General features: G+C 39.5%; 1 protein-coding gene across 2 annotated transcripts in view; it reads right to left on the reverse strand.

Moving 5' to 3' along the window:
* Positions 1-18,752, reverse strand: part of LOC137623258 (E3 ubiquitin-protein ligase RNF170-like) — a 71,739-nt gene that overhangs the window by 19,901 nt on the left and 33,086 nt on the right. For both annotated transcript variants that reach the window (XM_068354013.1, XM_068354012.1), the window contains exon 2: positions 11,931-12,127. In XM_068354013.1, coding sequence (XP_068210114.1) covers positions 11,931-12,025 — 95 coding nt within the window. In that variant the 5' untranslated portion in view covers positions 12,026-12,127. The remainder of the gene's footprint in view (positions 1-11,930; positions 12,128-18,752) is intronic.

Below are 18,752 nucleotides of genomic sequence, written 5' to 3' on the forward strand. Positions count from 1 at the left end.
TATTAGTTTGATTTAACATTTCCTTAATATAATGACTATTTCCCCATCTTATAAATTTTATATTTCATTTTTATATCCTTCCTTTATTTTGTTTTTCTTATTTGCATCCCTTCCCAGTTGGGTTGCAGCTTGGTGTGGCGCTCAAGCACGTGGGCGAGTCTTATCAGTACCTGTCCGCAGGGGATACTTTGTGACGAAAGCCGATTAATGAACGTCCATCACTGACCTGAGAAACTATATCAGAAAAGTGACAATGTTTGTACCACTGAATAATGATACAAAACTATAACAAATGAAAACTGAGTTTTTATATAATTGACATTGAATATTTAAAGTACTGTAATTGCATTGATTATAACCATCAAATGGCATCCTTTTCTCTTTATTTTAGAAATACAAAATCGGAAATATGGCATTGTGTGTTTTTGTCCACAGGTACAACTATATCTTCGTAAATTTGACAGACTGTAGTAGAGCCCCACAGCAAGGCCAAGCCCTAAATACTGGCCATTGTCATTTAACCTCAATAAATATTATACTTAATTTTAACAGTTGCCATGTAATAAATTAATACACAAATCATACAGTTCTTCCAATACCTATTTATACATCTCTACCAAAATTGGTTTAGGGTTCACTCGCTAAATAGGTTGAGAACCACTGACTTAAGGTACCCTGGTTTGTATACAGTAGTAGGAAAAATACAAATTACTTAAAAAATTTGTTATTTGTTCTTATAAGGATACAAACCCTCATCCTTTAATAGAAGACTTATTCTTAGGAGGAAGAGGAAGTTGCTATAACCAACTGGCTGGTTTACTTTCCCAAGAAATGTTGAAGCACTTTGGTTCTGTATAAGAGCAAAAGTGGTAACCCCTGTCAATCTTATAACATCCTGAACATAAAGATGGGGCAGATTTTAGACTAGGTCATTACCATGGATTCTTATACAAGGAAGAACCTATATCCATGTGGAAGTTATTTTGTTTAAAAGTATGGTCATATGAGAACATTGGTACATACATTTCTCCATCCTTCCCCTTGTTTGGGAGGACAGGGATGATACTTCTAAACAAAATTATTGCCAGGAAAAGTTGCTCAGTCAAGTGGCTCACCTTCATCCATCGTCCGGTACAGCAAATAAGCTAGTGACGTGCATCCTAAGGAAGGGGAAGAAACAAGGGTAAAAGGTCAGTTGGTTTTACCTATCATTTTGGATTTACGTCACAACTATTATCTTGTCTCATGGGGACAAGAAGCCCTTACCACTAGTTTACAGATAAAAGTGTCCAGGAACCTTTAAGTACTGTGTGTCCTTATGTTATGAGCAGCAAAGGTCGTCTGTTGCTAACAAATTATTGTCAACGCAAAAGGCAGCTCTGATAGGTTTCTTCCTGAGAGCTTGGATAGAACTGATATTCTGGTTTCATGTCATCAAATCTAGGGTTGTACTATCATCCCCTTGTGGGAATGAGTGTCCGATTATTGCACGCAGCTAGAGTAAATTCAGAGTTTTGGAATCTTTCCTTATTCCTTCTTTACTGAAGAAAGTCATATTGTTCCCCTGCCCCAGAACAGAAAAGCAAATCATTACGGTTCCTACTAGTTGCTTTTGTAGGTAAGAGAAGGATTGAAGTCATGCCTGGCTGGACTGTAGGTTCTAGCCACAAACTCCCGAAGTCAGGCAATGGAGATCTTGTATCCTTCAAAATGAGTACACACACAGAAAAAAGATATGCTAGATATGCTACAGTATTTCCTACTCTCTTTGCCGAGGCTACCATGGACTCGAGCGGGACCATTTAAGAGACATGAGAGCTCATGAAACACACCTTGAGCTCTTTTGGAGGTCAAGACTGTCAACCTTCTTCTCTTAAAGAGTCCTGCTGATGCTTGTGGCGAGTTCAGGTCTGAATCAAAGTTGAAAACTTGGATCGGGAACCAAGCTGTATCTTTACCTCAGAAAGTGGGGAGCTTCTCCAACAAAGGAAGAGACAAACAACTGATCTGGGAACCATTCACGTGTGGGAGCAATCAGTCCCTTTGAACCCAGATGTCTTTAACCAAATATTGAAAAATTAGCAAAACGGGGAAAAAAGGGGGCATCAAAGCTTAAGGTATTAAGTTTCTCAGTGATGTTGAAAGGCACTTTCAAAATTTGCTGATCATCTGAGTCTGATAGAATCCCAAAAGTTTCCTGTACTACTCCAAAGTGAGTAGGTAAAGCAGTGGTAAGAACCAAAGCCTTTCCACTATGAAACAATGTAGGGATAACATAAAACCCCTGAGCAGCGACTCAAGTCGATTGAGCATGTTCAAACAGTGCTCTTGTCTGAAAGAATCTTGCACAGATCTGTTGAATGTTCTACTCCCCAGAGTACATTCCTCAAGATATTATCTTGACATTGTTTGTAGATGATCTCTCTATATTATTTGTTGGAGCTATAGTGTCAATGGTTGAGAGAAAATTACAACTCACAATTGACCAAATAATTCAATGGGGAGATATGAATAAATTTAAGTTTTCAACAAGCAAAACTGTTTACTTTCCCAAGAAATGTTGAAGCACTTTGGTTCTGTATAAGAGCAAAAGTGGTAACCCCTGTCAATCTTATAACATCCTGAACATAAAGATGGGGCAGATTTTAGGCTAGGTCATTACCATGGATTCTTATACAAGGAAGAACCTATATCCATGTGGAAGTTATTTTGTTTAAAAGTATGGTCATATGAGAACATTGGTACATACATTTCTCCATCCTTCCCCTTGTTTGGGAGGACGGGGATGATACTTCTAAACAAAATTATTGCCAGGAAAAGTTGCTCAGTCAAGTGGCTCACCTTCATCCATCGTCCGGTACAGCAAATAAGCTAGTGACGTGCATCCTAAGGAAGGGGAAGAAACAAGGGTAAAAGGTCAGTTGGTTTTACCTATCATTTTGGATTTACGTCACAACTAATATCTTGGACAAGATGCTTCTTGTCTCATGGGGACAAGAAGCCCTTATCACTAGTTTACAGATAAAAGTGTCCAGGAACCTTTAAGTACTGTGTGTCCTTATGTTATGAGCAGCAAAGGTCGTCTGTTGCTAACAAATTATTGTCAACGCAGAAGGCAGCTCTGATAGGTTTCTTCCTGAGAGCTTGGATAGATCTGATATTCTGGTTTCATGTCATCAAATCTAGGGTTGTACTATCATCCCCTTGTGGGAATGAATGTCCGATTATTGCACGCAGCTAGAGTAAATTCAGTGTTTTGGAATCTTTCCTTATTCCTTCTTTACTGAAGAAAGTCATATTGTTCCCCTGCCCCAGAACAGAAAAGCAAATCATTACGGTTCCTACTAGTTGCTTTTGTAGGTAAGAGAAGGATTGAAGTCATGCCTGGCTGGACTGTAGGTTCTAGCCACAAACTCCCGAAGTCAGGCAATGGAGATCTTGTATCCTTCAAAATGAGTACACACACAGAAAAAAGATATGCTAGATATGCTACAGTATTTCCTACTCTCTTTGCCGAGGCTACCATGGACTCGAGCGGGACCATTTAAGAGACATGAGAGCTCATGAAACACACCTTGAGCTCTTTTGGAGGTCAAGACTGTCAACCTTCTTCTCTTAAAGAGTCCTGCTGATGCTTGTGGCGAGTTCAGGTCTGAATCAAAGTTGAAAACTTGGATCGGGAACCAAGCTGTATCTTTACCTCAGAAAGTGGGGAGCTTCTCCAACAAAGGAAGAGACAAACAACTGATCTGGGAACCATTCACGTGTGGGAGCAATCAGTCCCTTTGAACCCAGATGTCTTCAACCAAATATTGAAAAATTAGCAAAACGGGGAAAAAAAGGGGCATCAAAGCTTAAGGTATTAAGTTTCTCAGTGATGTTGAAAGGCACTTTCAAAATTTGCTGATCATCTGAGTCTGATAAAATCCCAAAAGTTTCCTGTTCTACTCCAAAGTGAGTAGGTAAAGCAGTGGTAAGAACCAAAGCCTTTCCACTATGAAACAATGTAGGGATAACATAAAACCCCTGAGCAGCGACTCAAGTCGATTGAGCATGTTCAAACAGTGCTCTTGTCTGAAAGAATCTTGCACAGATCTGTTGAATGTTCTACTCCCCAGAGTACATTCCTCAAGATATTCTCTTGACATTGTTTGTAGATGATCTCTCCATATTATTTGTTGGAGCTATAGTGTCAATGGTTGAGAGAAAATTACAACTCACAATTGACCAAATAATTCAATGGGGAGATATGAATAAATTTAAGTTTTCAACAAGCAAAACTGTTGATGTCCATTTCTGTTCTATTCAGGGAGTGCATCTAGACCCGGATATATACATCAAAGGTTAAGGGATCTCCTGTGTAAGTGAAGTTATTTTTTTAGGATGGACATTTGATTGCAGGCGTACATGGATTCCTCACTTGAAAGCTTTAAAAGAAAAGTGTCTTGAGGTCCTGAATCTTTTAAAAGTTATACAAGATCTTAATTTATTAAAAAATTAGTTATGGGTGTGAAATCCTCAACTACCCAAAGTCGACTAAAGATTTTAGATTCTATACACCAGTATGATTGGCCACAGGTGCCTTTAGAACTTCGCCTATCCAAAGCCTACTTGTTGATGCTCGAGTTACTTTTAGACCTTTACCAAAAGTCTTCTATTGTTCGATTTTGGTTTTGGTTGCAAACACTTCCAAATTCTTTAGCCTATCAGACTGCTAGCCTTGTAAGGCACTCAACATACTTTGAGTTGCACCCAAAATCTCCTCAACCTTATGGTTTTTGGGTGAAATAATTCTTAATCAGTCTTGATATGATTAGAAGTATGGTGCTTCCCTTTAAGATATCATCAACCCCTCCATGGAAATTACCAGATATATTTTTTAAATATTTTATTGGTATTAAAAACAATATGACTGACTTAGGAGCGAGGTCTCTTTATATGGAATATGTTGCAGAACATGGGGAATTGAATTTTATAAATACTGGTGGCTCAAAATTTGGTGCTGGTATTGGATTTGGAGTATATAATGATGCTTTTAATTGTAGAGGTGCACTTCCTCTTAACAGCTTCCATATTTACTGCCAACCTATGTGGCATACAAACCACTATTGAGAAAATAGTGTTGGAGGAGGAGGGTAATTTTACAATTTTAGTGATGCAAGGAGTGTCCTTAAAGCTTTAGAAATTTTTATTGCCAGTAATCCTTTAATTTTAAAAACTTTAGAATGGCTTTTTATAATTGGACTGAGGGGTATAACAGTTCAATTTAGCTGGGTTCCAGCTCACATAGGTGTGTCTGGAAAGGAGAAAGCAGATTTACTGACAAAGAATGCTGCAGCTGAGTTGCTACCAAGAAAGTATCCTATTTTCTGTGATGATTGTTTACCCAGCATTAATTTAATTTCTAATAATTGGCAACAGCATTGGGATAGTTTAGTTGAAAATAAGATGAGAGAAATAACAAATTTTATATCCCCTTGGAGGTATAGTATGATGCCCCGGAAGTGGGAGACTAATCTTTGTCGTCTCTGCATCGGTCACACTCACATGACACATGAGTTTCTGCTAATTGGCCAACACCAACCATATTGGGACGTCTTGTTTGATATCCCTGACAGTGAGGCATTTGTTGACTGAATGCCCCACTTATAGCATGGAAAGAAATAGATATCTGTTTGAGGCTCGAGGTGAGGATGGTTGGTTCATCCTTGCCAAGATTCTTGGACATTATGTATTGTACAATGCTAGAGGCATTTTTAGATTTATTTCAGAAGCAGGTCTACTGAAAGCTATTCAACTTTTATAATGACATCTATGGTTTTAATTGAATATTCTTTTACATGTATTCTTTATTAATAATAAATGATATAGGTGCCAATGACCTTCGATGTCAGGATGCCAGAAAACCTCAAATCAATCAATTAAGGGTTTGGGAACAGGAGCTTTTTGTATCCACGAATGGAAGAGTTGTTAATCATCATCACTACCAAGTACAGCTCTTTGGGAAGCATGCAAAGCAGTAGCACCACAAGCATTCCCAGTAAGATGAAAGACAAGTCCATTCCTTCTGTAAATCACATACTCTAGAGTCTAGACAGAAAGAAATGCAGGTAGGTTTCCTGTATCCCTGATAACCAACCCATCTGAGGGAAAAGGGAATCTTCTTTCCCACAGCTATCCCTACATTAAGGGGTCGATTGTCTGATGCACCCTCTCTACCAAAGGTATCCTCATCCATCAAGCTTTTTCTCCATATCATCCTTCACCCCCTTCTAATTCTGTGCCTCCTTCTTGATTTTTTCCCTCTCACAGGTTTCTCCAAAGTCCTCCTCACTCCCTCCCCACCATTCATCCTCTTGAGGGAAAGGGGAATACTGGTTGTTAATCAGTAAAGCTTCAGGGACTACTGTATTGAAATTATTACTTTGGAGGTGGCCGAGAGGAGTTAGCCTTCTCATTAATGAAGGAAGTCTTGGAAGGCGTTGTCAATGGTGATCTGGAAGGTGTATACGGACAATATCATTAACTCACTTGCTACAATCGTTTGATGGGGAGCCCCTGTAGCTATCATGCTAAGATACAGTATTCTCAGGTATTCCATCTCTATTTAAAAGTCATAATGAACTTCCTCCAATATATTTCAATCCACTGAGTCAAAAGAAAAGAAGTTTCTCAATGCTGATCAGCGTCAATGACCTTCAATGTCAGGATGCCAGAGAACTTCAAATCAATCAGTCAATCTCAATGCTGAAGCAATTCCTCTGTAGGAGGGTTGAAAGGGGACAATTACCGAAACCAATTGGTAGAGTGCAGATTGAAAGTTCAGATAAAAGAAAGTGGACATTTGCATAAACATTTGAGGAGTGGTAGGCACTTTTCTTAAGGACACTGCAAAAATATCCTTCTGTAGGATAGAGAAAATGGATCTGAGGTTACATGTTGTTGAGGTACACATGTGGATGGAGAGGTCTTCATTCTTATGCCGGACTGTGGATGGAGAGGTCTTCATTCTCATGTCGGACTGTGGATGGAGAGGTCTTCATTCTCATGTCGGACTGTGGATGGAGAGGTCTTCATTCTCATGTCGGACTGTGGATGGAGAGGCCTTCATTCTTGTGCCAGACTGTGGATGGAGATGTCTTCAATCTTGTGCCAGACTGTGGATGGAGAGGTCTTCATTCTTATGCCAGACTGTGGATGGAGAGGCCTTCATTCTTGTGTCGGACTGTAGATGGAGAGGTCTTCATTCTTATGTCAGACTGTAGATAGAGAAGTCTTCATTCTTATGCCGGACTGTGGATGGAGAGGCCTTCATTCTTATGCCGGACTGTGGATGGAGAGGTCTTCATTCTTATGCCAGACTGTGGATGGAGAGGTTTTCATTCTTGTGCCAGACTGTTTGTTACTAGCATCTAGGGAACCAAGCAAGGAGACATACGACCAGTCTCCAGTTCCCCATTGGCTATTCCATTCATAAGAGTCTACTGTAGGAGTCTGTTAAAACTTCTATGAAACCCTTGTGATGCTTAAGTTCCTGCCATTAGGGGGGGGAGGGGGGGGGGGGTTTGGCAGATCACAGGGGATATCAGCAAGACAGATCTTGAATGTTACAGGTGTTGCTCAACATTCTGACTGACATATCCCTGCTTACGATAACTGCATAAAGTCCCTGAATTCTGCCATCCTTTACCTTACCCTACCCTACCCATCTACCTGGAAGGCCAGGTTGAAGGTGAAACTACAGAACAATATCACAGTCTTTCGAGGGGAAGGAAGAACCTGGAGTAACAGATTGCATCTGTAAGTCGTAGGAGACTTCTTCAGTGCCTGCTCAGGGCACGGTGAGGATCTCTGGATAGTTATCCTTGAAGGGTCTTGACCCTTAGTGGTAACTGATCAATGGATGCAACCTGTTCAAGTCTTCTTCCACTATGACCTCATAATGTCTACTCCCTTCGTGGGAACTGGGGTATAGCCAATCCGTTCCATAAGGGATGTACCCGCTTCTTGTTTCCTCTGTATGGTCATGTATGGTGAAACTGGAGGCAAGCGTATTCTCTCGCCTTTGGATTTTGAATGGCCCGTGAGGCAGCTGAATGGTGTCAAAATGGCTTTGTTCTTTGTGTTTAACCAAATCAAGTCCGTTGTACTTGAGGGTCGTCATGGCAGTAGCTTCCATGGCAGTGGACCTATCAGGACATCGTGTTTTTTTTGTTGAGTCTCCATCAGGGTCCCTACCATCAGCATGGACTCTGCTGGTTTGATTGATGGGGGAGGATGTCTGAAAAGCCCAGGAATCATGATCCTACTAATTGCTAAAGTTAAAGGAATTCCATTACAGTACTTGGAGGAAATCAAAATTGCCATACTAAACTGCTCTAAAGGTAGTCATCTCTGGAGCCTTTTTCCTGAAGAAAATTCCCAAAAGAACTTGGTTGGAGAGGACCCTTGCCGACAATCGCACGCTCTCGTGATGTGGCACCTCAGTACTTGTTCATGTGTTGAGATCACATTTAAGGAGTCACATGTTCTAACCCTTCAAGCTTGGCTGAGATGGAAGATCTTAATGTCTGGGAAACTTAGTCATGGATCGTTTGTTCTCAGCATGTGGGAAGATCTACCTTAAGGTGCAGCAGTGACGAACGGAGAGATCTCACACGCTAGTCTCTCTGAAGCATCTCGTGAATGTTCCAAGGCAGGAGAGGGACGAGGGTGGCTGCCAATTTCCTGAACAGCAATGCTTGTGGTCAGTCTTGTACAAAACTGAATACTGGTAGGCGTATAAGCTTCTAAACCTTGTACCGAGAATCCTTCCCAGGGGTTAGGTTTGGGAAGAGGACTGTTTCTCCCAAGAAACCTTGCAGAGGAATCAGTCAACGTCTCGAGAGACTGCCTGAATAGTCGTCCTGTGGTTTGGCGATTCTTTCCTCCTCTTTAGGGGTAGGGAACAAGTAACAGGAACAGGTCGACTCGTTCCCTGATGATGATTACTTAAAGCAATCATAAGTTCCGATCATTGTTCCACATTGCACGGCTGCAGACCATGCTAACTGATCGTAATATTCCCAATCATGGTAACTGAGCATCGTCAGGTTCCAAATCACGGTAACTGATCTTAAGTTTCTCGATCGCTGAAGACCACCAATCCCATGGGAAACGTAAATCTTGGAAAACCTCAGCACTCTCGAAGAAAAAATCTCAAATACCGTACAAGCGATGCGAAGGGTTATAAGTTCTTCTTCCACCATATCGTGTAATGGAAGAACAGGAATGAAGCATATGCCACAATTTCTGTGACCCAAATTCACTGAAGAATAAATGAGAAGTGGCCAATTGCATAGCTTCCAGAAAGCACAGTGAACACCTGAAGAAAGGATTTCCAATATGTAACCTCTTGCCACGCGTATGAGGCGAGGACATACTAAATGTCCAACTTAATCAGGTGGTGAGGGGCCTTTTCTCCTGAACGAGAGATCGGTCTTGTATGAGAGAATGCTAGAAACAGGTGTGTAAGCATTTGTATCACAAACTGCTCAGCACTGTGTATGATCTTGGCATGTACCACTTCTCTTGGTACAAACTGTGCCGTACTGTATTATTGTTATGTACTGTACTTAGGAATTGTTGGAGACCGGCAGCTACGTTCATTGAATCTTTTTATGAAGGCATTGCATTTGGTAATTAATCAACTACTGTTGCAAAACAGCATGTACCGATGTCTGTTCCCGAAATAACAACTCTTGGTACGCATCTTTCCCCTCTCTCTCCTGAAAGCAAGAGAGATCTACTGTTTAAGGAAAGAGAGATAGGTGAGTCCCTTATTTCTACCAGCAGTGCACGCACCCGTTCTTGTGAGATACTTTACGTATATTCCCGCCTTGCTAAAAGCGCAGGCAAACATAGGGCTATCAAGTTTCTAGTCTTACTAGAAGACGAATGAGCGCTCTCAAAAGAATCTTAAGTGAAAATTGAGGGCTTGCTGCTATAGAAGAGCAAGCGTGAACATGTGAGGGCTCGTTCCTTTAGGAGTATACATGAGCAGATGAGGGTGCTCCCACAAGAAAGCCCTCTGGGGTGTGCAAACAGTTGAGGACACTGAAGATCATCTATCCTTCCTCCAGTAGGAGTGTGCGCAAGCAAGTACAGTTAAGGGCACACAAGCATATACTATCGCCCTAGTGGGCACATGGGCATGAACAGGTAATAGCACATTCCTGAGAGCATTGGAATATTCGTGGGCTCGCTTCTGTAGATAGACGTCAATGACCTTATGTCAGGATGCCAGAAGACCTCAATTCAATCAATAAATCGCTCCTGTAGGAGGATGGTAGTTGCATTTGTGGAGTAAGTTACTCCTACCATTTCTCTTCTCACGAGAAAGAGTGTTATCTGTGTGCACATAAACTAGGGCATGCACAGGTGAGGGCACGTGCGCAAAATTAACACTGAACCTCCTGCGCAGAGAGAAACAGTAGGAGTCACGCGAATGCAACTCATATCTATCAGTCTTTAGGACTTGTTTGTCCATACAGTATAGGGGGGAAAAAAGGAGTAACCCTTCCCTCACGACCAGTAGTGCATGGTGAGATGAAGGAGCACTCTCAGGTGTTCTCTGCATTGTCTCTCAGGGTCGCTTTATTCTTCGTCTTTGGTGAAAGGAGACACCGAAATCCTGTGGCAGACCAGAGAAATTGTAGGAGTCATGTATACACAAAGAGGGGCAGAAGTGGAGGATGATCTTGAATTTGCCTTCCAGTGCAACAGCAACAATACTCCCAGGAAAGAGATCCTAGGAATTCTATGGAGAGACAGCACCACTAGGAGATATCTAGCGTCTTTCCTGACATAGGAAGACGGTGGCATTCCTTCCCACTCGCGAGGGAATAAATAGCAACTGGAATGCTATAAACAGGAAGAAGAAAGTACATACTGTATCTGCAGGTTACACTGTGGTCAGCCAGCTACCATTATTAGGAAAACTGCAAGAAATTTGTTCTTTGTTAACATTCTTAGCACACAATGACCTGTGCCAACAATTATCGGGGGGAAAAAAAAAAAAACCAACTTAATGCTGCCGAGAATACGTCTGTAGTTTCTGGTGGTTCAAAACAAATTTGCTACTCAATGTGCTTGCTTAAGGAAGGGTCTTCCCTACCACCCAACAGTAACTAATGACACTTCGTCATAAATTCTAATAGCCTAGTTCCAGCTATGCTAAAAGCAGATTCCTATTAAAGGATGAGGGTTTGTATTCGTGTTGGAAAAATACAATGTTATTATTTCTCAAAATGCTATTCCATAGTCTCATCTCACTACAGTACTTTATAGTCATTTTGCAAGAGTATTGAATTGTTTATGCTTGAAAATATATTAGATTTAAAAAAAATAAAATTGTATACAGTAATAAATAATCCCATCCCATATGCTTTATGGGTATGAACACAGTATGACCTATATGAGCCTTCATAGTACTCAGCTAAAGTTCTGAAGACAATTGAACATTGTTCATCAGTTTATCACCCTATACATAGAACATGCAGGAATACACACTCAAGAAGAAAGAATATGATTATCTGCCAAATATCAGAATTCCAGAAGATAACTTAAATTTTATCCAGTAGAAACAGCTCAGGCCAAGAAATAAAAAGTAATTTCAAGTAATTCTCCCTTTATAAAATAATATGGAAATTATAAAACAATTTAGATTCACAACTCACCATATATAATTTAGGCATTCCATTTCTTCTCTTAATCAAGTGAAATCATTAGACTATATGATAGATATGACCACTTATCAGATAAGAATGATTACAAACATGAGAGCCATACTGTATATAAATTACAACTACACACTTCAGTTTCTTAGCTAGTAATATGATCTACTGTAGTTCTCAACTGAAAGCTATCACATTAAAGAACATCATACTCACCCTGCTATTATGGCAAAAATGATGGCTGTGGGAGTCCCCAAAAAGAGCAGCAAACTCGCTACCCAACTTTCACTCCCAACATCAGCTGCTTCCATCTAGATTTTATTATCACAAAACTTATGAATACTGAATAGTTAGGTGTTGCCCTTAACACTCATTTGAAGAAGGAATAGCAAGGAGGAAGGGAAGAGGCCACCCTGAAACATTTAGTTTGGTGAATGGAAAATAGCAATGCAGGATAGTGGGGAAATGAAATCTTCTAACTACTGACACTCAAAACAAGCACCATCAATTATTTACATATATTGTACAAGTATTTGTACCATATTACAATCACTATCACCACCATGCTAAGACAGAAAATCTTGAGTACGGCATGGAGATAGCATACACCAAATCACATACTGTACTACAAGGTTGCATACAAAATCACATAAAGATGTGCAAGAACCAAACATGCATTAGAATTAACATTTAGAGTACAATCTAAACTATCTGATGTCTTTATGAAGTGGTAATGATAATCAATACAACTTTTTTAGGTATTTTCCCTTTATTATCGTTTGTCTAATTTTAAAGAAAATCTGTAATAATGGTGACATTTTTAATATTGCCACTAGTCAGATGACTTTGCTTATGAAAAAAAGATAATGGAACCCTTAGATCTGAATTCTAGCTAATAGATAATGTCTCTTGACAGCACCACAGTACTAGAATGACAAAGCAAACTACATCAAGACATTTCCAAATTGAAAAGGCATGAATTTGTCACCCAAGAAAAATTACCATTCTTAACCACAATCATTGTCATCATATAGAACATAATGTGTACTGTATTTCCTTTATTTACACTTTCTTCTTCACTTCTTTCCAGGACAGTTTATCACTGATTCTTTTATGTCACAGCGGGCAGAACTCTTTCTTGTTAATTTTCCTGTGTTGTAATTTCATCATTTCATACAACCCTAATTTCAAAATAGTATCTGTGGAGCTGTGAACCTGCATGCAAAGGATAACAAAAGAGCAGGTGACACATTCAAAGACGCTCATGATAATAATGCCAATGGTCATGTCTAGGGAACAAAGAAGTAGTAGCCTTATAATAGATTTGAAGCAAGTCTAAGTTGCATTTAAAAACTACAAGACAATAAACTAAACTCTCTCAAATTGATAAAGAATATTTCAAGAATAGACACTCCATGTACAAGGAGAAAAAGCTGTACAGTATACAGTTCCTAAACATTACCTGCATTTAGATCCTCCTGAAGCTAACTTTTTATTCATTTATTACTAAAAGGTTCAAATTCTCAGATTCTTAATCACTGTAGTACAGTAATAAAAGATTAAGAGATGTGAAGAAGTTTAATTTAGGAAGCATTACAACAAACCATGTTATGTTAGCTACGCCACTTACTAAATAAGATTTACACATACAGTAACAGCATTATACAGTACAAGATTAGGTGAGACTTGGATCAAGTTTCTGAAGAGAATTTTCTGAAAGTAGATTCACTCAGCATAGGAATTGGTAAAACAAAGAGGGGATATGAACATCACTTAGTGATACCCTAGATTCATACTGCCTTTCAAGTACAGGGTATGCATGATAATGGCTTCCAATTGTGTGGGGAGGGAATACCTTCACCGACAATAAATTAAATCTTGTTGAAAGAATGCAAAAATTTAGTCCTCTCTAAATTTAACACATGTAGGGCACCTTTAGACATCACCTTTAACTTCTATAAATCCTGTCAAATAGAGCACCTTTAGACATGATCTTGACTTCTATAAATCCCGTCTAATATGAAAAGGTCCCTTTGCATTTACACTTGGAAAGCTCTCATTCCAGAGTACCCTTGCATTTCAGATATTTCTTTTGTCATAAATAATACAGCAGATTTGCATTGGATGTATGAATTTGGGCCATAAGGCCCAGAACTGGGACCTGAGAGGCTTTCAACAACAATGAGCAATCGGGGAAAAACCCATTCCACTATGAAGTAAAAGTTTAAGGGTGGCCATCAATATGTAAAATGGGAGGAGGGAACGGAAGTACAGTATAGTTGAAGGCCAAAAAGCAAGTGTGGCTAGGGGACCAAAAGGATGCTGCAAAGATCCTTAGTAATGCATACAATGCACAGCTTCAGGTGCACTAATGACATAACCTTCCTATGGGGGCTATGTATACAGCAGATTTAGTTCAAACTAAAGTACTGATATTTGGTCTCAATTTCTGAAGGCTATATAAGTATTTTGAGAGAACAAACCCATAAGGATTTTGAGAGAAATCTTATCCTATTTTGAATAATATGCAATGTAAAATTTTTATTCATGTATCATACCCTTTCTGCACCTGTGTTTCTTTATGCCACCCAAGAAAAGAAATGGCTTATTTTTGCTGGAGATTACAATAATAATATTATAGCTCTGCATTGATGAATTATTACCTTATTTCAACAATAAAGGTAGAACAGAAGGGTTTCCGGGGGTATCAAAGAAGCATTTTTTCCCTACACGAGACGACCATCTTATACCTCATTTAGTGCAGCCTTCAGAGAACTGACAGTTTACTTGTGAACCTAAGTTCTGGAGAGAAGAGGCGAGGCCTTTCAGACCCACTGGTTTTGCTATGACACACCCCTGGCTCCTCCCCCAGACAGCCGTAAGCGGGCACAAACCACGCCCATCGGGGCAGAGCAACCAGAGACATGTGAGTTGACAGGAACCAAACCGCCATATTTGAAGTTGCAAGTTGCTATGAAGTATATCTGTACTTACCATTCCATTTTCCTGTTGTGAGATATATTTGAGATTGCAAATTACTACAAGTAGTAACTCAAAGTTCCAATTTGTGAATTTTAACATTTTCCATTCCTCTTTATATTCTAAGATAATATAATGTGACAGTAGTTCACCTCCCCTTTCCAAGATATTCCTATCATGTTACCTAAAAGTTGCATCTCCTCTAAATGCAAGGAAAAAAGTCTAAGTATATCCTAAAGAAATTTATGAATAATTAAAAAATTTTATGGTTGGCCTTCAGAAACATGTAAGCTGTTGACTTTGTATGTAATTACTTTACAAATCCTTTATTTCCTCCAGAATGGTCTCCTCGGTTAGGGGGTAGGGTCGGAGGGTGAACTAGACCCTGGGTCTGAAAGGCCTCGCCTCTTCTCTCCAGAACTTAGGTTCACAAGTAAACTGTCAGTTCTAGAGAGAGAGGCTTCAGCCTTTCAGACCCACTGGTTTTGCTCACCCGATACTTCAGGGGGCATGAAGATGCAGTCCTGCAACGATTGCATCGAAAGCTCCCTGTAGACCGAGGAGAGCATAAAATGACCCAAATACAGAGTTGCTTTTCCAATACATTCTAGTTTTTATCTCTTGCAGCATAACTCCATTATACATCATACTTGAAGCTGCTTGACCTCTGATAGAGTGGAAATTGGTGGTGTTTTCTGGCATTGGGATCAGGTCTGAAAATACAGTCCCTGAATAGCTGCCTCATCTTTGGAAGGGACATGATCTTGAAGTTTTCATCCAGCCAAATATGGTCTTCCGTATCTATGTTCCTTTCTGCACAGATTTTATTTGTGTACTCCAGATAAAAGTTTAATTGTCTAACTGGACAAATTTTTGGCTTGGTAGGGTGACACCTAAAGCTGAATTCAATAGGAGTGTAATTGTTTCTCTGATTCTTGGCCATGAAGGAAGGGTGGTTCCTTAACACAATGGTTTCTGGCGTGAAAGTGCTCCTAGAGATACATAGATGATTAAATTGGTTAGCTCTCAATGGGCAAGCCAAAGCTACGAGGAATAAGGTCTTCTGAATCATGAGCTGCATAGAATCATCTCTTGTAGTGTTGAGGAAGGAAACCACTTTATCAAGATCCCAGCCTGGAAATTGATGAGAATTGCTGGGTCTTCTTCTATTTACTTTGCTAGACAATATTTGGGAAAGTATCCCTTCAAAACCAGTCCAAGAGCAGCTCGGTATCCTTTTAGTGTTGTTTGCTTGGCCCTTGTCTATTAATTCGTTGAAATAGAGTAGCACTGATAAAAGAGGGAACTTGTTGTTACTTCCATATCTATTGTGTATGAACTCTTTAAAGCTACTGAAGAGATTTTGGTACTTGGCCATGGAGCTATCTCGTAAATTGGAAGTAATTTTGTTGCATATCTCTGGAGGAAATATGGAAGGTAGTTGATCTTTTATATTCTGAAGGCGATCAAATTTAAGTGGTGTTGTGCTAAGGGTAAGGTACAGTCCATATGAAGTATCTGGCAGCCTTCTGCTTTGACTTTGTACTTCCGGTATTCCTTGGAGAATGTCTTGACTAGGGGAATCCATGGTTCCGTTTCCGGGGAAACAGTGCAGAAGAGCATGTTATTACATTCGTTATATATCTTAAAAGCACTTTATGCAGTAAGAAGCCTGGGGGGAAAGCATAAAGAGGAGAAGAACCTTCCTAGCTAATGTGAAGAGCATTATTACTGATTGCTTTTGTGTTGGGTATGGAAGAACAAAATCTTTTACATTTAGAATTAAAGCCATTGGTGAAAAGGTCTATTTCAGGAGAGAAATTCATATCTGTGCAAATTAAATTGAATAGATTATCGTCAAGAGTGGCTTCTGGATATATGGAACCAAAGTCTCTCGATAGGGAATCAGCCATCACATTGCTTTTCCCTTTAATCCATTTAGTTTGAATGTCTATGTTTTATTTTCCTTTGATGTTTAGTAACACTGGCCTCCTGGTCCGATTTGTTCCTAATGCTACCATGTTTTTTGACCCAGAAGTTTGTTACTTGTGAATCTATGTGAATTAGTACTACTTTGTTTCTTAGTTTGTCTCTGAAGTGTTTTATACAGTAAATGCATGCAAGTAATTCTCTAATGTTAAAGTGCAGAGTATTCTCATTTTGTAGCCATGTATTATTAGTTGAGAGTATGCCATGTTTTCCTACTATTGCTCCACCCCAGCCAAAGTTGGATGCATCTGTGAATAGTTCTAGATCTACTTGATTATTAGGAATGTTTATATCACTATACAGTACATGTTAGTCTGTTTCCATTCTTCTAGAAAGGATTTGAATGGAGGAGGAATGATTCTATATCCTTTAGCAAAATATCTATGAAATCTGTGAAGATATTCAAGATAGTATCTACCATAAAAGGTGTAGTAGGAACAGAAGTTAAGTGATCCTATCAATCTTTGATATAATTTGAGGTCAGATCTGTTCAAGTTGGATACTGTATTGGCAAGCCTGATACATTTATCAGTTTTTCAACATTGGTCTCATTGTTTTGTTCTCCAAGTTATAATGAACTCCCAGGAACTATCTTTTGCACTGGATGAATAACAGACTTTTTAATAGATATTTGCCAACCCAGCTCCGTGAGCACTTCAATGACTATTTGGATGTGAGGCTCGCATTTGTGAAAGTAATCTGCCAATATGAGTATATCATCTAAGTAGTTAAAGATGAGTATATTATATTTCTTCCTAATGTATTTAACTACTGTGTACATTAGTTTGGAAAAGATGTAGGGAGTTGTCTTTAACAAGAAGGGAACAACCGTCCATTTGAATTTACGCTTTCCTAATTTGAACGTTAAGAATCTTTGAGCACTTGAATGAAGAGGGACGTGCCAATAAGCGTCCTTTAAATCAAGTCTACATGTCCAGTTGTTTTAAATGCAAATAAGGGAATATATTTTTAGGTTTCAGCATAGAGAAAGAAGGTTTTTTTATCATAGTATTAAGGCATTTCATATCGAAGATTAGTTGAATGTTCCCATCGGGTTTAAGCTTGTAAAAATGTTATTTTCATTAGTAAAATAAATTTTTGAATATACTTACCCGATGATCATGTAGCTGTCAACTCCGTTGCCCGACAGAAATCTACGGTCGGGATACGCCAGCGATCGCTATCCAGGTGGGGGTGTACACAACAGCGCCATCTGTGGTCAGGTACTCAAGTACTTCTTGTCAACAAGACCTCAATTTTCTCCTCGGTCCACTGGTTCTCTATGGGGAGGAAGGGCGGGTCCTTTAAATCATGATCATCGGGTAAGTATATTCAAAAATTTATTTTACTAATGAAAATAACATTTTTCAATATTAATCTTACCCGATGATCATGTAGCTGATTCACACCCAGGGTGGTGGGTGGAGACCAGCATACATGTTAACAAAGAAGCTAAGTATCCCGTATTTCATTTTATTAGTTATTCAAAATAACAATATAAAATAAATAAGTACCTGGTAAGGAAGTCGACTTGAACCATTACTCTGCCTTTATTAAGTACGTCTTCCTTACTGAGCGTAGCGGTCCTCTTAGGATGCTGAACGATTCTTAGGTGCTGAAGTATAAAGGGCTGCAACCCATACTAAAGGACCTCATCACAACCTCTAACCTAGGCGCTTCTCAAGAAAGAATTGACCACCCGCCAAATCAACCAGGATGCGGAAGGCTTCTTAGCCGACCGTACAACCCAAAAACAACAATAAAAAGTATTCAAGAGAAAGGTTAAAAAGGTTATGGGATTATGGGAATGTAGTGGCTGAGCCCTCACCTACTACTGCACTCGCTGCTACGAATGGTCCCAGGGTGTAGCAGTTCTCGTAAAGAGACTGGACATCTTTGAGATAGAATGATGCGAACACTGACTTGCTTCTCCAATAGGTTGCATCCATAACACTCTGCAGAGAACGGTTCTGTTTGAAGGCCACTGAAGTAGCCACAGCTCTCACTTCATGTGTCCTTACCTTCAGCAAAGCAAGGTCTTCTTCCTTCATATGAGAATGAGCTTCTCTA

This window comes from Palaemon carinicauda, chromosome 30 (genome assembly GCF_036898095.1).
Source record: "Palaemon carinicauda isolate YSFRI2023 chromosome 30, ASM3689809v2, whole genome shotgun sequence".
Lineage (NCBI taxonomy): Eukaryota > Metazoa > Arthropoda > Malacostraca > Decapoda > Palaemonidae > Palaemon > Palaemon carinicauda.